General features: G+C 41.5%; 1 protein-coding gene across 20 annotated transcripts in view; it reads left to right on the top strand.

Moving 5' to 3' along the window:
• AKAP13 (A-kinase anchoring protein 13) overlaps window positions 1–27890 on the top strand; it is a 321124-nt gene that overhangs the window by 199959 nt on the left and 93275 nt on the right. For 19 of the 20 annotated variants that reach the window (XM_064569923.1, XM_064569924.1, XM_064569921.1 and 16 more), the window contains 2 exons: window positions 21346–21421; window positions 26283–26419. In XM_064569923.1, coding sequence (XP_064425993.1) covers window positions 21346–21421; window positions 26283–26419 — 213 coding nt within the window. Of the gene's footprint in view, window positions 1–3928; window positions 4703–21345; window positions 21422–26282; window positions 26420–27890 lie in introns of those variants that run through there. The other variant, XM_045899459.3, reaches the window with a different exon arrangement.

Raw genomic sequence — 27890 nt, 5'->3', positions numbered from 1 at the left:
GACATTTTTAAGGCTTTTTGTTACTTTTCTTGTATTCTTCCATCTTAATTTCTTTTGCCATTGTTAGTTGTGGTCAAATAATTAGGTGCTACCAGCTAAATGGCCTTCAGGTTTCTTCTTGCGAAGGCAGTAAGGGGTTAAAGCAGACGAGCAGCTTTGCTACCACTCAGGCCAAATGAAAAAGAACTGCTGGTGGGCTGCCCGCCAGGCCTTCCTCTTCACCTTCTTCGCTGCCTTTTTCACCTTGGAACCTCCAAATCTGAAAGAGAAGTGCCTGGGAGCGAGGACAGTAGGCCTCCCTCTCCTGGATCAAACACCTCAGTTGAAATTAAAAAGGAAATCCCAAATGGAAATCGTGCTCTTGCAGCCATTGTAAAGAATTTCCTTCTTTCTCGTCTCAATTAATCAACTGTCATACATGAAGGAGTCTGTTATTCCAAGCAGACGAGAATTGCCCAAGTGGAGGTAAAGTGTTTTATCTGTATTCTAGTAAATTTTGCCACCAACAAACGGGTAACTCTGGGTGACTCACTATTTTTAAGTTAATGAAATCACAGATAAATGAAAATTAACTGTGGTAGACCTTTCCTTCTTTCTGATTTCATGTGAAGAGTGGCGGAGGAAAACAGTGACGCAAGAATACACGTTTTCTACAGCCGATTTTGAGAGAATTTCTCAATTTTTTTTCTTCTCTGCGTCTGCCCACATCCTATGAGCTATATGGCAGGTGATAAAGATTTCTTAGTCTCACGCTGACCATGTCCAGTCAAGAAGGAACTTCCTCTCGTGCCCACCCCGTCATTTTTCAGTTCTGGAAACCTAGGTCCAGAGAGTCCCAAGTCATCATCCCACATTGCTCAGTGAGACAGAGGCACACCTAGGAATAGAAAAAACCCTTGATTTTTCACCCTGGTACCTTGTGTTCCTGCAGAGACTGAATTGATCATTGGGAGGGGTCAGTTAGCCAGTGCCCATTCTCATGCTGGTGCTTTGTGTTCACTTTGGGGTTATAGGAAAAATATTTAGAAGTAGACCCCCCCCACCCCGACCCACCCCCCTGCACCTCCCCACAGTGCTTACTGGCTTTTGTGTTCTGTTTGGGTCTTAGCATCCCCACTAGGTCGTGTCCTAATTCAGAAATTTGACTGTGGGGCCTTGAGACTGGGTTCTGCCCTAACTAAACAAAAGGAGCTGAATAGAGCTGACCCATAAGAATTGCTTAAATAATTTGGATAAGGTGTTAGATCTTGTAATTAAATAAGTCAAGGGAAAGTTTAATTTGTGAACAGAAATGCTGTAGTTGACTTAAAATGCATAAAATATTTTTCTACTTCATTTTCTGGAATCTTTAAGAACATACGTTGGGCCTGTGGTATGAACAGAGTAAAAGCACTGGTTGCTTCTGTTGAAGAATTTGGGACTCCTTTTGAGGATAGAGAGTGGGATGGAGGACACAGAAGGGAGATACGATTAATCTTGTAAATAACTACTATGGTAAGAGTCAGTAATAGACCTATTTTACTACAAGCTCCCAAAATTAAAGAAAAGGGAGAATTTTCTCAAAACAAAAATTCGTAGCTCTCGGCTCTGGTCTGGATATAAAATGATTGGTTGCTGTGTTTCAAACTCCTAACTGAATAACTGTTCAGTGGTTCCAGATGTTTTTGATAAAAACTTGGAATTGTCAGCTCAGCAGCCCAAGCACAGGACTGCGGATTCTGTCTTCTGTGGAAAGTGCTGAACAGATCCAGAGGGGACAGCAAAACAGACACTCCCTCCCCGCCCCGAGTATTTGTTCCCTACCCAAAGCGTTTATTCTACAAGAAGGAACAGAAGACGGAAGGACAATTCCAAATCTTTGTAGTAGGTTTATGTGTGCAGAAGGAGTAGGAAACCTAGATTTCCAGCCTCTGGCACAGTCAGCAGATGGTCAGAAATAAAAAGGTTCGTCTGTAGGTCTCAAAACATTTCGGACAATTACATTATTTTGAAACCGGTTTCTCTTTATGTAAACGTCTTAAGGACAGAGACCTTGTTACTTGTTTGCCTTCACTCAAGGCACAAAGTATCTGTTAAAGCAATATAGATTATCTGCATTTAAGTCAGTAAGTACTTAGACGAGGTTGGGAATAGGAAGGCTATATGGTGACTAAAGCATCTCCGATCCCTTGAGAGATGCCTGGGAACCTTGGAAGCAGGAAACATTTGCTTCTAATTAAAACAGAGGGAGTGGCAGGAGGGATAAACCATGAGGAGGGCAGAGGGGAGCCAGCCTTGTGTTCATATGGAGAGGAGGGGGTTTCTAAATTACAGCCTGATGAAAGTTCCTACAGAAAAGCTGATAAAACCAACCATTTCCCCATACCCTAAAGCCTAAAGGGTCTTCCGATTTGTGCTCTGGACCACAGAGTCTCAAAGTAAGTCCTGGTCAGGTTCCCACCCTTTTGGGAAGTCTGAGCAAGAACTTTATTTACAACTTTTTAATCTCTCTCTAATCATCATGTTTCTACTGTTTTCCATCCTCACTCTAGTGAAAAGCAACATCTGTTTCACTGTTCGTGTTGGTAACATCACAGAGCCAGGGCTCACCGGGGGCACGCGGGGAGGGGGAGGCGGTCCACCTGCCTTGGATGACACAGGGAGGGGTGGGGATCCGGGCTCTGCGTTGGGCACGGCTAGGGCTACAGTGTAGTAATAGGTGAGGAAAACGCTCGCTTTCTCATAGGGTTTGCTGCATTTCCCTCCTTTGGCTGGTTAGCAATGTGAACGCCTGGACTGAGGAAATGGTGACTCATCAGATCTTCTACACCCCTTTTATAAAACTCCTGAGAAACCTTGTCACCAACTCTGTTTGCAATACTGACAGAAATTTAAGTACTAAATCTCTTTTCTTCCTCTCCCCTGTGGTATCTGAACCCCCTCGTTCACACTCTTCAGGTCTGGCTAAGGGCTCCCCTAGCCCCTTGAGGAAAATGGTGGCAGCCTAATGCTCCTAGAAGGACAAGATCTTATTCTTTTCCTCTCTCCGCTCTTTTCCCCTTTTTGTTTCCTTCAGTCCCCCCCCCACCCCATCACTTACGAACAAAGTTGAGAGGGTGTCTGAAGAGGATGAATTCTGGAGTAGGCCGCTCAGAGGCTGTGGCACAGGGCGGAGCTGGGGGGGGGCTCTCGGCAAGAATGAAGTGACAGAGCCACAAGGCTTAGCCAGTGCGCTTGAAAGCCCTGAAGGGGGGGGGGGAAGCAGTCCCAGTGTAGGTGACCCTCCTCACTCAGAAGTATTGACACATGCACCCATTCATTCTACTCCTTTTCTCTTTAATTGTCTGTAAAGCCCCTTCCTTCACTCACTCCCTTTCTCCCCACTCACCCCCTTCCCCCCCCACACACAAAAAAACAAAAAGATGAACTCTTGATGATTTTTCAACCATATCAGGCACTTTTGTAGCCACTTCTGGATCCTAGAGACATAGCCCTGAAATACTTGGCTGACATTTTTCTCATATTAAATCATTGGTTTGCATTTGGCAGGGAGCTGCAGTGTGCGCCTTGGGTAGTTTCAATTTTCTGTACTTCGTGGAATGGATGAGTATGTTGTACTTGCTCATGATGTTTAGGATGACATCCTCCCCCTTTATTATCGTACTGCTCCAACATCAAAGCATTCGAGTTGCATCTTGCAATGCCTGACAGAGCCTTTTTCATAGGGGACAGTGAGGAGGAGGAGGAGGAGGAAGTGGGTTGGAAAAGGAAGCCTTGTTTTTCTCTTCTCCGTCTGTGGATGAATCATGTTCCCACTGCAATTAGGTTTTCAAACCTCCAAGGCTGCTGGTGAGGAGCTCAAAGGGCAAGTAGTGACGTTCCTGAGGGGAAGGGGGGCTGGGGCAGGGAAGGGCCAGCGCCCAAGAAGGGAGGAGGGAGTAGAGCAGGAGGAGTGGTCTTTCTTTTCGCCTTTTCCTCTGCTGTCATTAGAGATTTTCAACTGAAATCAGAACCAAGCCCTCCTGCCTGGTGAGCAAGAGCCTGACTCCAAAGACTTGACTTTGAACAGAATCTCCAAGCTTCTGCTGGTTTTTGTTTTTGTTTTTTCTGTAAAGGAAAAATTTACCCTCCTTGTCTTTTTTGTTTTGTTTTGTTTTGTATTTGTAAGCAAGAACAGAAATTAATGAGAGAATGAGAATGTTTTCATGCCATCCCTTTGAAATAGCGTTGTCTTACCTTTTTCTGTCTTTTGCTTTTCCTGACAAAGTGCATACTGGATTTTTATTGCCTGCTTTGGGTTTTTCCCCCACATGCGTCAGCCATTATGCTTAGCTGGTTCCTTCTTAATTTTTCTACTGCAGTTGTTGCCAGTGATGGAAACGCTGTGTGCTTCTCTTTCACTCAAGATCTGCATAAAGTATAGGATCAGGAGGCACTTACTGTTTATAGTATGAATTACAGTGCTCTCAACTTGCCAGAAAGCCTTCCATCCGTTCAAGGACTTGGATTCCACTTGGTTTCTTTTTAATCAATTTTGGACCTTTTGAGGGTTTTATAGAGAGAGGAGTTAGGAGGGCAGTGATCTCCAGTTCAGCGTGAGAAATTTGGAACGGTGGACTTGGGGGGCGCCGTTGGAACAAAGATGTATGAACGGCACAAGAGACGGTACAGCTTGTGTGACATCTCCAAGGTGGACAGGACCGTGGATGTGGTGTTGCTGAAGGTAAGGGGCCGCACTTCACATGCCCCAAAGCTCGCAAGCTCCTTTCTCTCTTTGCATCCAGTAGCTGGGCGCCTGGCTGCCCTGTACTGGGAGAAAGGCTGAAAAGATGTGTGAAAAGTCGGGAGCGGAGGGGTGCGGTTGGTGATTTTAAGGTTCTTAAAAGAAGATCTGAACAGAGACTGGGGTGGGGGGGCGCTTAAGAATCAGGACTGAGCCACACTTACTGTTGAAATGTCATTTTGTTTGCTTTAAAATGCTTTCTTAAAGCTTAGGAGCACCTCATACTCTTGAAAATCACAGCGGGAGAAATTCACCTTCAGAGTTGCTCTTTCCTAAGATGTCTCTGTCTGTCCCTCTGTCCCTGTTCTCCATCCCCTCAGCCTCCCTTGCTCCAGCCCTACCTGTCTGGGTATCGCTCTCTGTTTTCTGCTGTCTCTTGCAACTCTGTAGGGGCAAGATGAACATTTCCTTTGGAAGGGTCTCCAGCCTATTTATTAAAGTTGCAAAGTGGTGCTTCAGCCTTGGTTTTGACTGCCTTTCTTGGACTCTGTTGATAGCTGTATTTGTTTTCTTGGCGTTAGTGATGTTGGGTGTCTAAGCAGGATGGGGGTGGAGACTCTGAATAGCTAATTGCTCACAGAAGGCATCCTTGAATCTAAAATTAGTAAGGACTCCTCCAGCCATAAGATGGGAGTCTGGGAATGTTGGACAACTCAAGGAGCACTTTTTGGAAGTTTAGCAGTTTTCTGGCAAAGGCAGGGGAAATTGGAAGTCAACCAAGTGCTTCACAGATGCCAAAAGAACCTCAGTACCTGAACTTGTGAAAGTGTAAAGCTAGACGGAGTGTAGGCAGAGAGGTAATGTATTGCCCTGGTCAAGGAAATTTTGGAACTGTGTTATCAATTTATCAGTTCAGTTTATTACTTGGGACTTCCTAAATTTTTTCCTTGGTCCATTGAGGCCAAGAAATGGGTCTAGAAGGCTAGACACAGAAGCCAATGAACTACCACCTTGGATGAGGGCCCAGGTAGGAGTGGTGATTTGTGGTAGAGTCGTGTCATTGTCCCTCCTAATTGCTGTCAGGTACTTGTCTGACTTGCTAGGCCTAGGCTGAGAGCAGTTGGGGATTTGGCATTTTGAACTTGTTCCAAGATGTTATTAATTTTAGTTTCTCTGAAATGTGATTACCTTTATGAAAGCACAGTGGTGTTTTAAAATTTTTGTCCTCATATAATATATTTAGGAGAGCCCAGTTTTTAGGACCTTTATATGCTTGACTCTTTTTTTTTTTTTTTAAGATTTTATTTAAGAGAGAGAGAAAGAGCACAAGCAGGGGGAGTGGCAGGCAGAGGGAGAAGCAGGCTTCCTGCATGAGCAGGGAGCCCAATGCGGGGCTCGATCCTGGGACTCTGGAATCATGACCTGAGCTGAAGGCAGCGGTTTAACCAGCTGAGCCACCCAGGCGCCCCTGTATGCTTGACTCTTGATGATCTTAGATTTTACTTGTCTGTGGGAAGAGAAAGAAGGAAAAAAGGGAGAGAGGGTAGAACATCCCAGTCTAGGTGTCACAGGGAGAATCATACATTTAAGATAATGCTAAAATGGGTAGTGCTCTATGCTCTAGCTGGGAAGGAAAGCCTTTACGAGAACAGCTAAATCAGCATGGGCTTATTGGCCTCGGATATGCTCTTTTACAGTTTTAACAAAACACTTCCATGTACATTATTTCATTTGAGACTTACTGCTCAGGCAGCAGCTGCTCCCCTTCTCTCCCCCCCGCACTTTTATAGGAAGAGCGTAAGGCTTCTCTTCATCTCTTGAGCCATGGTGAGGAGTATGAAGTACTTGACTAAGATGTGAGGTTTTTTTTTCCACAAGGCCATAGCTAATGAAGGATAGAATTAGTTTTTTAGGTGAATTTGTTTGTATTCTCTCTCTCTCTTTTTTTTTTTACCATGCTGCCAATTGTATAATGAAAGAGTTTTAGTAGAGAAAACTTCACTTCTCAGAAAATATGCATTGATTACAAATAAGTAAACACTAAGAGTCCTGAAAATAGTGTGTTTGAAATAAGATAGCTAAGTTTCGCGTTAATTTTTTTGCTTTGGCGACAGAGAAGAAGGTTGTTGAGAGCTGTACATTAAAACAGTATTGATGACCCGGTCGATGCCAGCGATGGTGTTAAGTCCAATGGGTACATGGTTCTTTGAGATCCTCCTGTTGCTCAAAGACAGACAGTAAACAGAGAAAGTAAAAAGTAGGAATTACTGTAAGTGATTCGACAGGAATAAGCAGTGGGGAATATAGGAAATAATCAGAAGGCCTGTTTTAGAAAAAAGATGTTTCTGAGGTGCTGCCATTTAAAAAACTGATCTCCTGGGGCGCCTGGGTGGCTCAGTCGTTAAGCGTCTGCCTTTGGCTCAGGTCATGATCCCAGGGTCCTGGGATCGAGCCCCACATCGGACTCCCTGCTCGGTGGGAAGCCTGCTTCTCCCTCTCCCACTCCCCCTGCTTGTGTTCCCTCTCTCACTGTGTCTCTCTGTCAAATAAATAAATAAAAATCTTTAAAAAATAAAAATAAAAAAAATAAAAAATAAAAAAACCCTGATCTCCTGAGGATAGAAAGATGCTCGCTCTACCAAGGGAAAGTGTTCGGGCGAGAATGAACAGTAAATGTAGAGGCCCTGAGGTACTCGGGGAAGCAGTGGCCGGGCCACCGTGACGGGGCTGTCACGTGACTGTGCAAGCAGAGGACCAGTATCGGAAGGGTCCTGAGTGGGACCTAGAAAAGAAGGGCCTTGACAGCCGTGAGGACTTGGCTTTGTTTGGATACGTTACTTCGCAAATAATGTTTTGAAGAGATCCTTCGGGTGGTGTGGGAATGAGGTAGGCCACCATTGTGGCAGCCCGAGGCACGGTAACTTGGTTTTGTGGTCTGAAGTGGGAAGAAGTGGATGGATACGAGATCCAGTCTTTTCATTTTTACATTCCTAGTGTTTGTCTCATTTTACATATGGAAAAACAGATTGGGGTATTCAGTAATTTTCTGACAATCTCCACAGCTCATGTGTAATAGGTAATAGGATGCAAACCCAGATCTGATTGTTTTCAAAGTTCATGCTTTTTCTTGCTATCGTAGACCTCCTCTTCAAGTCAGCAGTGCCTTTTGTTACATGAATATGTGAATCAGTTCTCATAAATATACATGTGTTTCTTTTCTGTTTTAGACTTGAGGAGTTTTTTGTTGTTGTGTTTTTGTTTGTTTGTTTGCTTGCTTTTTAAGTAGGCTCCAACATGGGGCTTGAACTCACAGCCCTGAGATCAAGACCTGAGCTGAGATCAAGAGTCAGACGCTTAACTGACTGAGCCACCCAGGCGCCCCTAGACTTTCCTATTGAAAATAGTCTTAGAAGCTGTGTCTACTGCTTTTTTCCCAGGATAGGAATTCCTTCCATAACACTTAGGGCAGATTCGTGGCCTCACATAAATTCATTTTGTTGCACAATTTTTGCACATTTTTTCCACAATTATTTTTTTTTTTCTTTAATCATTCAGAAGTATTCTCTAATTATTTTTCATTTTGAGTTTCGGTATCTTTAATCAGTGTTTTAAAAAAATTATATTTGGGTGTATATGCCACTTCAGTTCTCAAGTGATCGTGTGTATGTTCTCACTCCACTTTTGTCTGTGGAAATTTGTTCTTTTATACAAATGAGCTTGTAATTTTTCCATCTGTTCACTATTTCTAAGTACTGAAAACAATGTTCCTAATTTGTATTAAATGCTCAAAAAGTTTTGTTAAGGGATGCCTGGGTGGCTCAGTCATTAAGTGTCTACCTTCGGCTCAGGTCCTGATCCCAGGGTTCTGGGATCGAGCCCCATATTGGGCTCCCTGCTCAGCGGGAAGCCTGCTTCTCCCTCTCCCACTCCCCCTGCTTGTGGTCCCTCTCTCGCTGTCTCTCTGTCACATAAATAAATAAATCTTAAAAAACAAAAAAGTTTTGTTAATTGAATGAATTAATCTTTTAGGGCTTCTAAGTAAGGATTCCTGCGCATCATGCTCCATAAACTGTAGTTAATGTACTAAAAGGTAAGAACACAGAGATAGAGGATGACAGTAAACACAAAATTCAGATTGTGGGCCCACTGCTGTGGAATTCCACATTTACGACTGTAGGCCCTCCCACTGGCATCCTAGTAATTCACTGCGGATTAGCTTCACAATTCTCATTCTGGGTTATGTCCCGATGCTTTCTTTGGCTCATGCTGCAGTCCGATCTTTTCCGTTCATCAGTTCTGTGCAGTTCTGTTTCATGGTAGCTCTCCTGCATCAAGGCCTTCTCTTAACACTTCCCTAAAGCTGCATATGTTGTTAGTCTTTGTCCTCAGATCAGCTCTTGCTTCCCATCATCAGCCTCCAACATCCCCGAAATGTTACCTCCTTTCTGAATTCTTTGCTAAATAATAAGGCATAAGTTAACAGTATTCCTTGGTCATTTACGTCTGGCCCATGGCCCAGTACGTGTGTACACACACACACACACACACAGACGCACACACACAAACACACACACACCCCTCTTCCTCACTCTATGCCTTTCCCTTGACTCCCCCTCTCGATGTGTGTGTCAGTTCTTGCTCCTGTGATAAGTGGTCAGTAACTATGAATCACATGCTCAGAATGGGGTGTGGAAGAATTTTATGGTTAGCAGGAACCCATTGGTACTGACATGCCTGTTTTTGTCAACATCCTTCAAAAAGCTAGTAGGGAACGCACAAGTTGATGAATGATAGAAGTTTTCACCTAACAGAGTTCAGTAGCTAAATTCATGGTGAGTATTCCTGAGACCAGTGTTAACACAAGAGGACACTACATATCTGAAACTTACTGCAAAACTAGCATACCGGAAAGAAGGGTGTCAGAATCTAGGATTGACTGCTGACGTAACCTGATTTTAGTCCAAGGCCCATTTCTGTTTTACTAATGTTACAACTTTAGGTACCTGCAAAAATATTGCCTACTAATAATAATATTCTTCATGTTATTGATGGTTTATTGAGCATACTTTGTAGCTAGTAATTAAGAGTGTCAGGTGAATGCTTAAAAGATTTGCAACCATGTTTTGTGTGCATCGAATGAAAATATTTACAGAGGACAATCCCATCCCTATCCATGATGTTTGGGCAGGCCACATGACCTCATTAGCTAAAGCTCAGAAAGAGTAATTTATCTTTAAGTCTAGTGTCATTTTCCCGAGAAATACATCGTTTATAAGTTTGATTTCTCTAAGACAGTTCCACCTTGCGTCAAACAAAAGATGTAAGGAAGCTAAGGACTGAGGACAACTGCGCATATCTGCTCAGTTGCAGTCTGACTCCCTGAAAAGATTTTGACTCAAGTATTGGCTTCCGTGTCCACATGGTGGGTTTTTGCTTCCTTTTGTTCAGCCTTGTAACTCTGGCTGGATCTCCTGAGACAGTTGCAGAGGAAGTAAATATGAGCAGTGGCTGGGAAGGCTGGGTGTAACCATGAGCTCGTATTATTAGGATGTTCAGATATAAACAGTAGGAGAAACACTGCCAAAAACAAAAGGCAGTTCCCTCTCTGCTGGAAATATGTACAACTCTATTTTCAGACTGATGGGAACACAACGTGGGTGCAGTTTAGATGATCACAAGGAGTCCCAGACTTCATGGCAGGAATGAAGAATTATCTGGATGGCCCTGACGTTTCTTCTGAGCTTCCATTGTCCCAGGGTCCATGTGCCATGTAGTTGCTCCGAACTTCGGATGTTGAATACCTATGGTGTCTGTGATCTAAGGATCATGGAGATAGTGTGGATAAAGGACTAAGTTTGGTTTCTAGCTAAAGAATCATAAATGGGGTCAGAGCCAGAAAGTTTTTTGGTAACTTCTTCCTCCCAAAAATGTGTATATGTAATAGCAGAGTGTCTGTCTTCCTCACTTCCAGCCACTTGCTAAACAGAAGTTCTGAATCATCTTGAACTCTTCCCTCTCCTACCCATTCAGTCAGTTCCAGTCCTGCATCTTGCTCGTACGACCTCAAAGATGCCATAGTGCAAAATCTGGAGAGAGGGGCTTATAATCATCTTCACTGTTCTCTTTAAAACTCAAATTATTAGCGTCTTGACACTGTTGTTTCTTCCTTTTCTGTCTCCTAAATCTGCTAACAGTCAGAATCTTGCCAAGCCTAGTTTCAGAGCCAAGTAAGAAGATTGTTGATAGTACAGAGAACCAGCTTATCATCTGTTTATGGAAAAATCTCAGTCTTAGAGGTCACCTTTTGGAAGAGACTAATGGGCAAACAGGTGTGTTACCATGTTTGTACTCGGGGCTTGGCGTTGTATCTGGCCTATAGGAAGCATTCTGAAAATGTTTCCAGTGTAGCCACACTGTGTGGTCTTTAAGTTGTCTCTTGGTGTGAGTGAGAAAGAGACAGTTGTTGAAGAATAGCACTGAGACTAGGGCAAACTTACCTGTGACATCAGATTCTGAAACGGGGGAGATGTTTTGTAATCCAGTTTATATCTCTTAAGCAGTTTACTTACATAGTAAGAACGATCTGTTCACACAAGAAGACAATATGCTTGGTGTTGCTGTCACTGTATACAGGATGTGGTGGAAAATGCTGATACGTGTTTTGACAGTCTTTCCACACTCGATGCACATGGAGTCGGCCCTCCGGTTAACGACATTGACCATGATTGGTAGCATCTGGCCCAGAATTCCACCTCTGCCCCTGTGTGCACCGCTTGACCACTTTTGTCTAAACGAGCTTGCTGATCTCTAATTGCCGCACACTTTTTTTTTTAATTTGATTGTGGGAGCACACACATAACCCAGAATTCACCATGCAGCGGCCGTACAGGTCACGGTGGGTCAGTACATTCACGTTGTTGTACAACCGTCACCGCCGTCCGTCTCCAGAACTTTCTCATCTTTGCAAACTGAGACTCTACCCATTAAATAATAATTCCACTCTTCTCTCTCCGTCCTCCTCGTCCCTGGAAACCACCATTCTGATTTTGTTTCGTCTCTGAGTTTGACTGCTCTGGTTAGCTCACATAGGTGGAAACGTACAGTATTTGTACTTGGCTGACTGGCTTCTTTCACTCAGCAGCATGTCTGCAGGGTCATCTGTGTTGTGGCCTGTGTCCGAGCATCCTTCCTTTTTAAGGCTGAATGGTATTCCACTGTATGTGCGTACCACATTTTATTTATCCATCCATTGTTGGGCATTTGGGGTGTTTCCACCTTCTGTCTACTGTGAATAGCGCTACTGTGGACATTGGTGTACAAGGATCTGTTCGAGTCCCAGCTCTCGGTTCTTTTCAGCATATACCCAGAAGTGGGATTGCTGGATCATATGGTAGTTCTCCGTGTCGTTTTGGGAAGTATCAGCCACCGTTCCACAGCGACGGCTGTCTGACATTCCCACCAGCGGTGCCCAAGGTTCCAACTTCTCTGTGCCCTTGCCAGCACTTGTTGAAATTTCCTCGGTGGTGTTTTGGAGGTGGGGAGGTGAATGTGGCCACCCGAAGGGCTGTAATACAGCATCTCGTTGTGGTTTTGACTTACAAGCATTTCCTGAAATTACTTGAAACCTTACCATTTTCCAATATAGATTTTACTTTTAAATGTTTGTAAATGAGTCCTAATTCTGAAGAAGGAACCGGCTGATGACTGCATTGTGGCCAGATTTGCTTAAGTGTCTGTGTCCATAGAAACAGTGAGCCTCCTCGGCGCATTGCTGTGAATTAGCTGTCAGTGACTGAAGCAGGCATCTAGACAGAGAGCCCAAAGCAAACAGAAAACATTTCTGTCAATGACAGCATTCTAATATTCAAAAAATTGGTGCCCACAGTTCCATATATTAGTTGTTTCATTTGATATTTTATTTTCTAAATCTTTTTGTCTAAAGTAAATAGGGACTCTGTTTTCCAACTAATCTCCAGAGATCTGAATTGCACTTTGCCAGCTTTTTTCAGTTTAGTATTGTTATTGAAACTTGTTTAAACAATTGTTGAATTCCAAGACAAAGAAAAAACTCAGAAGAGGCACTTGTGGGGTGGGGGAAAGAATGCTGGATTGGAAGTGAGGAAAACGCCCTCACTGTTTCTGAATACCGTACTGACTTGTCCGAGTTACTTCACCTCTGCTGGCCTCGGTTTTAACGGTTGTTTATGGATCTGGTAAACGGAGGCAGAGTGATAATCCTAAAGGCTCTCCTAACTTTTCATTCTCTGTAAAATCACTGAGGATAATGAATTCAAAGATTATTCGTTAAGAATCCACCCTAAACCCCACACTTACTACTCAGTCGGGAGACCCGTGGAATAAAGATGTGCTTCTCAAGAAGCTCAGTCTTGGGAGCAGACGCAGTTACCAGTTCAGTTCATACGCGAGGATACTGTCCCCAAATGTAGCATCACAGTGTGTGTGGGCTCCTCTCCGAAATGGCATCGTCCCTCCTCCTGGAGCAGGAGAGAGGTCCAGTCTTGCTGACGGTATTTTACAAACTGTAAAGTACTGTGAATCTAGAGGTATCGAGAGATGTTTTACAGTTTTAATTCTGATCTTACCTGTCCTATTAAAACCTGCTCTTTCCAAAGTCACAAGAAACCTCACAGTTGCCCAGTCCAGTAACGTCTTTTATCTGTTTTGATGGCTCTACAGTGGTTGACACCGTGGACCTACCTTCTCATTTCAGCCCTCTGCTTCCTTAACTTCTGTGAAACTAAGCTCTCTGAACTCTTGTGTTTCTACAAGGGGTGTGGCTGTCTCTGACTTCCCCACTCACTGTGTTGTGCAATGCCTTTCATGGAGCGGAAGAAGAGAGTCGTTAACTCTGGTCCCATGTCTCTGTTTGTGTTGTGACCTGGCCAGAAATGCACGCAGCATTTAAAACATGGTTACTCCTTATGGTGTTCCTCTCGTTCTCCTTTCTATTAATTAGAGCTCACACTGTCCCAGTCAGCACACATTTTAAGTGCCTGCTGTGTGCAAGGCACATAGTAACTGACCACTTTCTTGACTACTTCTGCTTTTAAGGCTTCACATAATGATTTGATATATAGAAGGTATTTAATACTTTTTTTTTTTAATAAGGAGGGAGACAAACCTAAGGGTGATGCATATTACATCTTCATACTGTCTTCCTTCCCTAGAAAGTAACCAACAGATTAAAATATATTTTCCATTTAAAAAATATATACTCCTGGAGCACCTGGGTGACTCATTCAGTTGAGCGTCTGCTTTTGACTCGAGTCATGATCCCAGGGTCCTGGGATTGAGCCTGGCATCGGGTTTCCCTGCTCAGCAGGGAGTCTGCTTCTCCCTGGCATGCCCCCCCCCACACACTCATACTCTCTCTCTCCCCCCCATGAGATACCACTTCACACCTCCTAGGGTGGCTACGATCAGACAGACAGACAAGAATAATTACAAGTGTTGGCACAGATATGGAAAGATAAAACACCCATACATTGCTAGTGGGGACATCAAATGGTGCAGCCACTTTGGAAAAGTCTGGCAGTTCTCAGAATGTTAAACATGAAGGTATCACATGACCCAGCAGTTTTACTCCCAGGTGTAAACCCAGGAGAAATGAAAACACGCCAAAACAAAAACTCATATGTGGATTTTCATAGCAGCATTATTCCAAACTGCCAGAAAGTGAAAACAGCACAAATGTCCATCATAAATAAATAAATAAATAAAATGTGGGTATCCCCACACAGTGGAAGATTATTTGGTAGTAAAAGGAATGAAGTACTGATATGTGCTCTGACATGGGAAAACCTTGAAAACCCTTTGCTAAGTAAAAGAAGCCAGTCACCAAAGACCACATAATGTGTGGTTCCATTTATGTGACGTGTCTGGAGTAGGCAAGTCCACAGACACAGAAAGTCGACTCATGATTGCCCAGAACTGGGAAATGGAGGTTGGGGTGGGGTGTGAAGACTAGTAGATACAGTATCTTCTTGGCATGATGAAATCTTCTCAACTTAGACATTGGTTAACGGTTACACAACTCTGCGAATATCCTAAACCATTGAATCATACCCTTTAGTTGGGTGAGTTTTAGAGTATATGAATTACATTTCATTGAAAATGTTAAAATGCCAGATTACACACACATGTGCGTACATCCCCCCCACCCCCACACACACTCTCTCTCTCTCTCTCAGTGCCCTGTGGTATCCTGATTTTGATCCTGGAACAGAAAAGAACATTAGTGGAAAGAGAAATGAAATCCAAATCCAGTCTAGAATTTAGTTAATAGTAACGTACCGACGTCGGTTTCTACTATTGACGAATGTACCAGGGTTATGTAAGATGCTCCCATTGGAGGGGCGCCTGGGTGGCTCAGTCATTAAGCGTCTGCCTTCGGCTGGGGTCATGATCCCAGGGTCCTGGGATCGAGCCCCGCATCAGGCTCCTCGCTCCACAGGAAGCCTGCTTCTCCCTCTCACACTCCCCTTGCCTGTGTTCCCTCTCTCGCTGTCTCTCTCTCTGTCAAATAAATAAATAAAAATCTTAAAAAAAAAAAAAAGAGATGTTCCCATTGGAGACGCTGGTGAGGGAGAGGTATATAGGAACTATGTGCTTTCTTGGTAACTTTTCTGTCAGCCTAAAGCTATGACAAAATAGAAGATTTGCCAAAAAGTAATTTGTAAAGAAAAATTTGGGAAACTATAGAAAAGCTAAAATAGATATTGTTTCTTGGTGTTTATTCAAGCATAATCATTCAATGAAAAACTGAATCAGATTAGGGTTTTTCACCACATAGGTGTGATTCTGTCAAGAGACTTTTGCCTTCCACTGTGTTTAAATGTTTTAATACTATTTAATATATACTAATTGTCAAAACTGTGATAGGTCTGAGATTTTACCCTACTTGCAGGCTCCCAAGTTAGCCTGACAGTTTCATGGGTGCTAGCTGAAGTCACAGGGCTCCTCGGTCCTAGGACAAATGAATTCATTACTCATTGCACAAAAAGCACCATGAACATCATTTCCTTGTTGGTTCCTCTTGCTTCCCAAGTTCCCCAAGGGCAGCACAGAGGAGCCCAGGTGGATGCTTTGTCACAGCCGAGAAGCCCCACCCTTAGGAAACTTCAATTTTTATAATGGGCGGTGAGCCTGCCTGATCTTTGCCCTTGACTGAGACATTATCTTTATTATGCTGGGTAGTAAACAGACCTACCCTTTGCTTCGGAAAGAAACAGTGTCTCTGTTTTTCAAGGCTATTTGATACACAGACATTTTGGAAAAGATAGTTTAGAACAAAAGGACAATCAGTGCCTTTGCTTACAAGACCTGGGGAAGATAGGATATATATCAAATCATTATGTGAAGCCTTAAAAGCAGAAGTAGTCAAGAAAGTGTCCTGCAAGGACTCAGAGTTTATGTGAGAGAGATGTGAAAGTGGTCATATACATGAAGAATATTCTTCCAGCATTAATATGTTCTCACCACTATTATTCAGAAATGAGTGTATTCAGTTAAAGAGATTTTATTTAGGGGCACCTGGGTGGCTCAGTTGGTTAAGCCTCCATCTCTTGATTTCGGCTCAGATCATGATCTCAGGGTTTTAAAATTGAGCCCCATGTCGGGCTCCACACTCAGTGTGGAGTCTGCTTGAGATTCTCTCTCTCCTTCTCCCTCTGCCCCTATGCCCACTCATGCTCACTCTCTCTCTCTCAAATAAATTAATCTTTTAAAAAAAGATTTGATTTAATCTTAATTTCATTATTGTGTTATTTTTTATAAATATTTTTAATATTTTAATTTTGATTGAAACAACACATTTTAAAGTTATTTATATTATATACTATTAATATATTATTCACATTTTATATTATCTGTATATATTATATATTTTGCAAACTGTTTAACTTACTTTATATAAAATGCAAATGCCTAAAATGATATGCAAAGTATAGCCAGTTAGTCCCTTACATATTGAAGGCCAAGAATGTTCAGTTTACTCACTGGCCATGGAATTGAGAAGGCGATGAAAAATATTCTAAGATAAAGAATTTTTGCAAAGGTTCCTAAAATTTTAATGAAACTAGAGGATTATAATGTTAAAGTGTTTGGGGGAGTTATAAAAACTAAAAACATATATTACACTTATATTTAGGGGATTTTTTTCAGCTCTATTGGAATATAACTTATATGCAATAAAATCAATTTAAGTTCACAATTTGATGAGTTTTGACAAATGTTTAAATTGTGTAATAACTTCTGCAATCATGGTAGGAATATCACCATCACCCCCAAAGTTCCCTCTTGTCCCCTTGCAGTCATTCTGTTCCTCCAGTTGAATCACTAATACGCTTGCTCACACTACTTTTGCCTTTTCTAAAATACCATAAAAATGGAACCATACACTAGGTGATATTTTTTGTCTGGCTTTTTTTTCTTTTAACATGATGATCTTGAGACTCATCGTGTTTGTATCAGTGGTTCATTCCTTCTTGTTGTGAGTCTGTTGCATTGTATGAATGTACCACTATTTGTTTATCCATTTACCTATTGACAGCAGATTGGGTTGTTTCTAGTTAGGGGCTATCATGAGTTAAGCCGCTATGAAAATTCCAGTAAAATTCTTTTTTTTTTTTTTTTTTAAGATTTTATTTATTTATTCATGAGAGACAGAGAGAGAGAGAGAGAGGCAGAGGGAGAAGCAGGCTCCCAAGGAGCAGGGAGCCCGATGCGGGGCTCAATCCCAGGACCCTGGGATCATGACCTGAGCCGAAGGCAGACGCTTAACCATCTGAGCCACCCAGGTGCCCTCCAGTAAAATTCTTTGTGCAAAGATATATTTGTTTTTCTTGGGTAAATACCTATCAGTAGGATTGTTGTGTTGTATTAAGTGTCTGTGACATTATAAGAAATTGCTAACCTGTTGTCTAAAGTGACTGTACTGTTTTGCATTCTTCGGGTAATGTATCAGTGCTCAGTTGCTCCACATCTTTGTCAACACTTGGTATTATCACTCTTTAATTTTAACCATTCTGATATGAACCGTTAGCTCTTTGTGGTTTCAATTTGCTCTTTCCTGATAATTAATGATATTGGACACCTTCTCCTGTGTTCTTTGCCAGTCATATATATTTGATGAAATAATTTCTCAAGTCTTGTGCCCATTTTAAAAGCGTGTTGTTTGTCTTATGGCATTTTAAGAGGTTTTTCATTACTTATATTTTAATATTTATGTATTTTAATAATTTATATTTTAATATAGTTTATATTACCAGTCCTTTAGCAGATAGATCCTGTGTAAGTATTTTCTCCTAGTCTGTGGTTTGCCTTTTCATTTTCCTAACCATGCCTTTGAGGAGCAAAAAAATTTAATTTTGATGTGGTTGATTTTTTTCAGGTTTTTCATGTGTGCTATGAAATCTTTGCCTGACCCAAGATGACAAAAAATATTTCCCTCTGTTTTCTTCTAGAAGTTTTATAGTTTTAACTTCAATATTTAGGTATATTTTTAGTTCATTTTTGTAGTTGATAGAAGATTTGAGATTTGAAGGAGATTTGTTTTTTGTTTGCATGTGGACATCCGCTTGTTGGAGGATTATTTGTTCAGAAGACTGTTCTTTTCCTGGTTGGAATACCACTTGGCATCTATGTCAGATATCACTAGGACATGTCTCTGAAGGTCTCTTGTGGATTCTCTCTTATTCCATTGATCTAAATGTTTGTCTTTGTGCCAGTACCACACTGGGTTGATGACTGTACCTTTTATAGTAAATCTTAGAATCAAGTAGTGATCATTTGGGGAGAATTCACAACTTAACAGGACTGAATTTTCTGATGTATAAACATGATGTCTCTAAGCATGCTTTAATTTTCCTCATCAGTGTTTTGTAGTTTTTAGTCTTGCTCAGATTTTCTTAATTATTTTATATTTATTGATGCTATTGTAAATGGTATTACTTTTGTTTTTAGTTTTACATTTTAATTATTCACTGCTAATATATAGAACTAGTGCTGCTTTTTTATATATTGACTTTGTATCTTGCAGCTTTGCTAAACTGATTATAGCAGCATTTTTGTAGATTACTTAGGATTTTCTACATAGGCAATCATGCTGTCTATGAATAAAGAAAGTTTTACTTCTTCCTTTCCAGACCTATGCATTTTATTTCTTTTTCTGCATTGAAGAAACTCCTATACAGTGTTGAATAAAAGTGATGAGCATGGACATTCTTGCCTTGTTCTTGATCTCAGAGTAAAAGCATTTAGTCTCTAGCTATTAAGTATGATGTTAACTGTAGGTTTTGTGTGTGTGTGTTTTTTTAATAGATACCATTTATCAGACTGAGGAATTTCATTTCTGTTTCCAGTGTTCTATGAGTTTTATCATGAGTAGATGTTGAATTTTGCCCAACACTTTCCTACATTTCTTGGTAATTAATTTGTGGAGTTTTTGGTCTGTTAATAAATTGATTTTTCAACATTCCTGGGATGGCCATTACAACTTGATTTTTTTTCTGTGTTGCTGGATTCAGTATCTTAATTTTTGTTCAGGATTTTGCATCTAAGTTCCTGAGGGATATTGATTTATACTTTTCTTATAATGTCTATGTCTAGGTTTGGTGTCCGGGTGATGCTGGACTCATAAAGATGAGCTGTATGTTGTTCCTTCATCTTCTGTTTTGTGTAAGAGTTTGTGTAGAATTGGTATAATTTCTTCCTTAAATGTTTGGTAGCATTCACCACTGAAGCCTTCTGGGCCTGTAGGTTTCCTTATAGGAAGGTTTTTAACTGAATTCAATGTCTTTAATAGAATAAGGGTATTCAGATTATCTTCTTGAGCAAATTTGGTAGTTTGTGTCTTCCATGAAATGTTTCCATTTAATCTAACTTGTTGAATCTGTTACAGTAATGTTGTTCATAATATCTCTTTGTTATCCTTCCAATGTCTGTAGGATCTGTAATAATGACTTCTTTTAATTCCTGATACTTATAGTTTTTAACTTTCGTTCTTGGTCAGTCTGGGTAGAGTTTTACTGATATCATTGATCTATTCAGGGAATCAGCTTTTGGTTTCATCGATTTTCTTTTTCTCTTCTCTTTTTTTTTTTTTTTAAGACTTTATTTGTCAGAAGGGGGTGCAAGCAGAGGGAGAAGCAGGCTCTCCGCTGAGCAGGAAGACCGATGTGGGACTAGATCCCAGGATCCTGGGATCATGACCTGAGCCAAAGGCAGACACTAAACTGACTGAGCCACCCAGGTGTCCCCGATTTTATTTTTCTGTTTTCTATTTCATTGATACCTGTTCTTTGTTTTCTTTATCCTATTTGCTTTGGGTTAGTCTGCCCTCTTTTCTGGTTTCTTAAGGTAGAAGCTTAGATCATTGATTTGAGACCTCTCTTTTCTAATATAGGCATTTAATGTTATAAATTTTCCTCTAGACACTGTTTCCTCTAAACAGTTTGTTTAGAGGAATCTAAACAAAGTCGATCTTTTTTTTCTTTTCTTTCAGATAAAACATCACATTTTTATATGTGATGTTTGAATTTTTGAGTTTGAGATATTTTCTGATGTTTAACTATATACAATGATTCCTGAAGATTTCTTCTTTGATTCATGGATTTTTTAATAAGTTTTTGTGTGTTTTTTTTTGTTTTGTTTTGTTTTGTTTTTTAAATGTTTGCGGTTTTTCCAGGTAACTTCTTACTTTGTTTTCTGATTTTAATACTGTTGTGGTCAGAGCACATATGTAGTATGATTTTAATTCTCAAATTTGATACTTCTTTTATGCCACAGAATATGGTCTGCTTTGGTGAACGTTCCATGTGTACTCGAAAAGAATGTGTATTCTGCTATTGTTGGGTGAATTGCTCTGTATGTGTTGGGTAGAGCAAAGTGGTTGGTAATATTTTTCAAGTTTTCTGTCTGTCTACTTGTTTTATCAGTTAGGGGGAGAGGACTGTTGAAATCTCTCAGGGTAATTTAAAAAATTATATTACTTTAAATTTAATGAAAGTAGATGGTTATGATGTTAATAAGATGACTGAGAGCTGTAAAGGCTAAATTAAAAAAAAAATATTTTAGGGGAATGTTTTCTTCTTAATATGCATTAGATTCCCATAGACTTGTTTTACATCGCCAGTCCTGTCACTTACTACCTCAGCAACCCTGCTGAGGTTATTCTTTGGATACAGGTAATACAAACTGCTTGTAGCTATTGTGGGCATTAAATTAATAATTAGTTACATAGAATGCTTATTCCGATCCCAAGCGGACAGTAACTCTTGAATACATAGAAACTATTTTTGTATTTTTTTTAACTTTCAAATAAAGATATCAAATATGTATTTTAATCTTTGATGCATTGCATTTGTTAACTTTTTTTTTTTTAATTTCACCCTTGGCCTGCACCAGATTTTCTCTTTGTGTATCTTTTTCCTGTTGCTCTTATTGGAGCCTTAATTGAGCATAGCGTGCCTTGATTGTGTTGTGAGAACGACTTTTTCTTGTCATAATTTTACTCCCTTTACAGTAGGTAGGAGTGTTGGTACGATAGATAAACTTGCCGCAGCTATAAAATCATCCCACTTACTTCGCTGTCTGAAAGTCGATCTGTTTTTCTTTTCTTTCAGATAAACCGAGAAAGCTGGTGTACAATAAAGCCGTGCCCTGATACAGCGTCTCTGTTGGCCCCCGCACAGAGCCCAGGTGAGCAGGGGTCTTCCAGCTTCCAGTTGCTCGAATCACTGCGTCTAAAGTGTCAATTTTTTGCACTGCAGTCCCCCTCTGATTACAGACCACTTTCAGAGATCTGTCCTTCCTTACTATGCCATGCAGTAAGTCAGAGGGGGGTATGTGTGATTTGGGTTCGTAGGCATTTTGTCTCAACTGAGAATGGGTAGTGTCATATAATGAACCTAAATCTCTGGTTAGTAGTGAGTCTTCCCATGTGGCTTTCTGCCTCATCACTTCTGTGAAGGCATCTGTGCTGTGTGCACATACATAGGATCGTGCTTTCTCAGTCTGGTAAAACTATAAATGTTTGTTGTTAAGAATCAAACCTGTGGCTCTCCATTTTGGCTGCACTTTGAAATTATCTGGCAATATACTGCTGCCTGGGTCCTGTTCCCAGAGGTTGTGATTTAATCGGGCCTGGGGTGTGAGCTCGGCCTCAGAATCTTTGAAAGCTCCTTTGGTGACTCCACTGCACGGCCAGGATTGAGAACCATAAACTTTGAAAGTATTGTCAGCAATTGAGCCTTTCCTTAAACACCCATGAGGTCTTAGTAACAACAGGTAAGGGTCAGCTGCTGAGACCTGGCTTGTTAATGACACAGCGCATGACTAGTGGGTAGTTAAGATGCCCAGCTTTTTACCCAGGTTTATCCACTAATTCACAGTGATGTAGGAGAGTTCCCTAATGTCTGTGCACTCTGTTGTCTTCCGTCTCTCAAGGGTTACTAGCTCTCCTCGGTGGGAGTGTTGCCTGAATGACATGGTGCTGTCAGGCCCTGTGCCTGTTGTTGTGGCCTCCCTGTGAGTGCTGGTCATTTGTATCCTGGGCTCTTGAGTTGACCTGACTCAGCAACACCTCCGTTTACCTTTACAGGTTTTACTGACCTGCTTTAAAGTTTACTTGAGTGCTCGCTGACTGGTCTTTATAGTAACACTGCAGCTGTGGATGTCCTGCAGTAGTATTAAATTGAAAGGCAAACTGTCCAAATCCTGTATCTCCCAAGAGGTTTCCTATTGACTCTCAATTCTTCACTCCGAAGGAAGTGTTGGAGACAGATATGAAAAGTGTTCTTCCCTAGTTTTGTCTCACCTGGAGGATATTATGCTATAGTTTTGTTTAGGGTCTCTGCATGTTGTAAGATTGACCCTGTTTCCAGACTTAGCTGACCCTTATACACCACCCAGCCCCCTAGAATCTTCTACTTAAAAGTATACTACTTACCATATCTTGGTTCCTTGAGCTGTTCAGGGTGTTTTCTGAAAGTATAATTACTCCCAACCATCCAAGCAGTGAAACTGTCTGCCTTGTAAAGCTTAAATGTGGAAGTTTCTCCACATGTTGGAGTTTAATTTACTCATTTAAAGAAATGAATTTTGAACCCCTGAGCATTTTCCCCAGGACATCCTCTTGAATTTTGTTGACAACGCCCCCCTCCATACTCCAATCCCAAGCATAACTACTTTGGTGTTTTTAGAATGGGTCTTTTTAACAATCCTTGTAATGGCATCCAAGATCTGGATTATGCTTTGGAGCTTCAGACCTGAGTTTTTGATTTTAGTAAATTTTTTGGTGAATTCTAGGCCCTTTGGATCTTGAAGGTTTCATTTATGTTACGAACACAGCTCAAGAGAGAGCAATAGTGTAAAACCAAGTGAGATGACATGTTTTAAAATCACTTTGGATATTCCTCCATTGTGGATAAATACAAATTTATATAAGTGCGAATAAATACACATACATTATGATTAGCATGGTTCAGCAAATACCAGTGGGCCCGCTGCTGGTAGTTTTTCTTATCTTTGCCTGCTGTAATTTGTTTGCATATATATCATTTTAGACCCAAATGACTAGAGAGCATCTTAAAATGACACATTTTGCTAGCTTTTAAGGAAATTAATGTCTCAGGACACAAAAGTTTATAGGCAGATTTATATGAGTCATAAAACAGGACTGGCCCACATCAAGGTAATGTCCTTTCCAGATACTTGCTTGCACAGTATAGGTTAATAACGAAGCCTTAACTGCATTAGGTGTGTTCATCACACACCTGCTGTGTGCGAGGGGCAGAGTTCTGGTTACTATTTGCATAAAATTCTTTCTAACCGTCACTGCAACTATTTTAGGGAGATACTAATCAGTCCCATTTCACTGGTGTGGCTTAGGGGTTAAATGACTTCCTGCCCGGGATCTTTCTACTAAAAGTAGGCGGAGGGAGATTTAAGCCAGACAGGATCGACTCTTAAACCAGTCAGTGCTCATTGTTCTTGCTTCTACCTGCATGTGTTGCTCCACCTCATTCATTAGGAAGAGGGCAGGTAGGAAGTCCTGTGACACAAGGTGGGGATTAGCTTTGCCTTTAGGGCCCCCCTCATTTGTGGGGTTTCATGATGGCTTATGGGTCTTTTTCTCACCCTTGTTCCCTGTTTGCTTACTCTTCTCCCCCCACTCCCCCCCCCCAACTCAACAGTCAGGATTGTATCACACAGCAGAGTCTCCCCACAGCTTGATTTGTGGTCCCTTGTAGTGCTGGCCCGGATTTATTTTCTGGGTGAACTGTTCCTACCAGGGCTGGATCTGGATCTTCCCTGTGAATTTTCCATTAGAGCGTCTTGAGTTGGTTTGTTTTCCAGTCTGGAATTGGGACGTGGTCTCTTTGCCTGCCAGCTGGACAGCCAGCAGCTCAGCATAGTTGCTGTGACAGCCCTTTCTTTTCTTGGCCAGCCCCCTGTTTTCCCCTCAGCCGTGAAGTGGAGTCTTTGAATTTTCCAAGTGGGGAAAGGGGGAGAAGTAGAAAGGTCACACCCACCGACTCCACCTAGGTTAGTACATACTCTCTGAAACTGGGGGCGGGGGGGGTAGTGTGGAATACCCATGATTTCCAGTCTTTTGAAGGCAGGGCTATTCCCATTGAATGAAACACTCAGAAATAATTAGGACCAACCAAGACTGAAATGGACTAGGGTCATTTTTTTTTTCTTTAATTGAAACATTTTCAGATTAATCTGTGGGCCCCTCCTTGCTCTCGGTGGCATCCTTTGTGTACTTCTGTGTTGAAATGGTCTCTTAATATGTCCGTTTCTGCTGTAAGGTTGCAAACTACCCCACGCACATACTCAGACTATCTCTTTTTACTTGGATAATCCCTAGTACCTAGTCAAATACCTGACACGAAGAGGTAATTTTATGGACAAGCAATTAATGATCTATATACCAGTGCAATGAAACTTCGTCTTCTCAACCCTCAGTGCACGCACACACGCACACACACACACGATTATTGTCCAAACATAGACCCTGAGAATTTAAAGAGACATTGGGGGTTGTCTGATCTCTACTTCCCCTTCCGTGTATACATCTTTTCTGAAACCTCTTGACAAAGTCACTCAGCCTTTGCTCCACCCCTTCTGGTGAAGTGACAGTGGTTACTTTATGAAACTCCCATCCCATTGCCCAGAAGCCTAGTTATAGCAAAGCTCTGTGGCTTCCACTCAGTGGGCTTTTAGTTCTGCCTCTGGAACAGTACAGAGCAAGTCTGCAGCTGCCCTTAGACACATTTTCTTCAAGCTCCTGTGCAAGCCTCGTGGCTCTCAAGTGTTTCCACTGTTGTGACCTCATCACCATGCGTGCATTTCCGTTTATCAGTGTTTTACTTTAAATGTTACCCAGGGACAAACATCATCCTGTCAGTGAGGTCTAGCTCTCACGTAATGGCAGGACTGTCCCTATTTTGGACCTGGGTACACTATTAATAGAGTCTAAAACCATCGGTGTTTTTCGTTTTGCTGTCACCTTGTATCGTCAGCTCCTCTTGAATCTGCTTTCAACCAAAACCTCCGGGTGGAGTTCTCATGAACTGCTAGGTAATCGGCTGATCTGTTGTGTCCCTTGTCACTTAGTATCACTTGAAGAGTTGATATATGTCTGTCTGTATCCCATATAAAAATGTTAACTGGAATGGAAATGCTTCACTCTCCAGACTTCTTGAAGGAAGTTGATATCTACCTACTAATTGACTTTCTTTGGGCTCTTGGTTTTACCACACACAAATATTTTTAATTCTATTGCTGCCAAGTCATATGTCCCTTTTGTTTACAGAATTAATAGGAGAAAGTGAGTTAAATACCTTGCTAATTTCAATGTACTAAGTCTTTAGAATTCCTTGATCTACAGCGTAACATTTCTGTCAAGGCCCCCTCTGTCTGATTCACCACAGTCCCTATGCTAGTTATTGAACTGAAGACAGATTCTAGATGATATATTTTTCTTTAGTGCATTATTCCCCCAATGTCAGATCTGCTTAAGGTAGAAGTCAAACAATTATATTTCTGTTATTATTCAATAGAACCCGTAAGTGTGATACACTGATATTTTTATTAGATATGCTTCTCCTCCTTTTTTAATCCTAATATTTGGCTAGGTAATAAGTTTCCAGAAAGAACTTAAGTCTTAGAAATTTGGCCATAAACTCTATCTCATAGTTTCCTAATAAAGGACTTCTGATTTTAGTAGCAAAGGGAAATATTTTCCAGCTCCCAAGAGGAAAAGATTACCATTTAAATGCCTAAATATAGATGGAATTATGGTTCTGAATTACCATTTTATCTTTTTGTGCCTTTGGTTTACATGGCAAACTCATGGTGGTTCTATAGTAACAATCACCCTAGAATTGGAATACCAGAGTTAAAAGCTAGTAATCTGTGTCCTTTACAGCTGCTTAATACTGGAAGAGGGGGGAGGTTAGTTGGTTGACTTACAAGGCGAATTGCTGGAATGAAAAGAAAGTAAAATTTTTTTTTTTTTTAACTTATTGGTTGAATACATTTTCTTTTTCAGAATGTGAGAACTTCCTGGATGTTGGACTGGGCAGAGAATGTGCCTCAAAACAAGGTGTCCTCAAAAGAGAATCCGGCAGTGACTCTGACCTCTTTCACTCACCCAGCGAAGAAGTGGACAGCATCATCTTCCCCAAGGTACTGTCCCCCTCAGTATGCGACTCCTGCTAGGCATACTGAGCATATCTCAGTGATCCTAGAGAAGAGTACATCCTCCCTTTCAGAGAAGGGAGCTCCAGGGCTCTGGGGCTTAGAAAAAGGCATCGACCACTTTATCTTCTGTAGAGTTGTGCCTGGTTACATTGCAGGTTTTGAAGCCTGAAGAAATGGGAGTTCCTTTGGTGTGAATTAAATCAGATGAAGGTGAATACTTTTCAGTGGGCAGGAAAGGACCGCAGCTCAGACTATAACACGTCATCTGCATAAACTAACCATAGAGTCATTTCTGATTAATGTGTTTAGGCCTGAAGCTCGCTGCCCAGCTTGGTGATGTCACCCCTCCTCATCTAGCCTGCTTAATTGGAACTTTCTAGATGTCTGCTGGGGAACCCAGACTGTGAAAAGCCAAGCCCATGCACATGAGTCACCGTGTGTTTTCATATAATTTGAGGCTCTCTAAGGGGTCGGGGGATGGGGGCGGTCTGCTTTCTTTTGGTTACATTTGTATCTAGTTGCAGCTAGTTCTGTTTTGCCTCCTGAGAAGAATAGCGGGCTTTGCCACACCAGGATCAGCAAGTGGTACTCGGTCATACGCCACACTTGCTTGTCTTAATCGCGAGAGGGTGAAGGGGCAGAAGCACAGCAGCTGTGAGGACGCCTTTATGAAGGCTTCAGGATGACCCTGGAGAAGTGATAAAAGGGCAGCTGGGTTAGTGGGTGATGTGGTTCTCCAAGACCCTGTGAGGATGCTGTCCTGTAAGTTACAGGAGAGGCTTGGCGTCCTGGGATTCTGGGCTAGAACATAGTTAAAGCCTCTGTAAATGTACCCCTCAAACACTTTATTTTCATTTTTGTCCAGTGGCTCTCGTGCCCATTTGGCCTTCCCTAATTCTTTTCCACCGTGTTCCCTTTCATTGTGCTCACTGTCTTCCAGAGGTCCTTGGAAAAATTTACAGAACTTCAGGATTCCTGTCATTGTTACTCGCAGCAAATTGATTCAGTGGGTTCTGTAAAGTAAAAAATCTGCACACTGGGAAGGTCTGTCCATCTCTGAGGTTATCTAGGAAGAGGGAAACCATGATTTTTTTTTTTTTTTAAATAATAGAATTTGGGTAATTCCTACTGTGACTTTGAGGTTTTCATTGTAAGGACTTCTGAACCGTCCCCCACCCCCAAGGGGAATGCCATTCTGAAGGGGCATGTCTCTCAGAATATTTTACTTGTGTCTCAGATAAACAGATAATATCTCTTAGTTCCAGCTTTAAAATTGAATCACTGACAGTCACTGAAACCGGGTCATGGATACGTGGGGATTTGTTAAACATTTATGTGTGTTTGAAATTTTTCGTAGTCAAAAGTTGTTTTGAAATTGCAGAGTCTTCGTTAAGAAAGACTTGCTTGCTCCCTCCTAGGTGCATGACAGCTTGTCCCTGGATGCTGGCGTCTGCAG

The sequence above is a fragment of the Mirounga angustirostris genome, unplaced genomic scaffold (assembly GCF_029215605.1).
Source record: "Mirounga angustirostris isolate CCGP_5_RB_7025 unplaced genomic scaffold, mMirAng1.0.hap1 SCAF_9, whole genome shotgun sequence".
Taxonomy (NCBI): domain Eukaryota; kingdom Metazoa; phylum Chordata; class Mammalia; order Carnivora; family Phocidae; genus Mirounga; species Mirounga angustirostris.
This window is presented reverse-complemented; position numbering and strand designations above follow the sequence as displayed.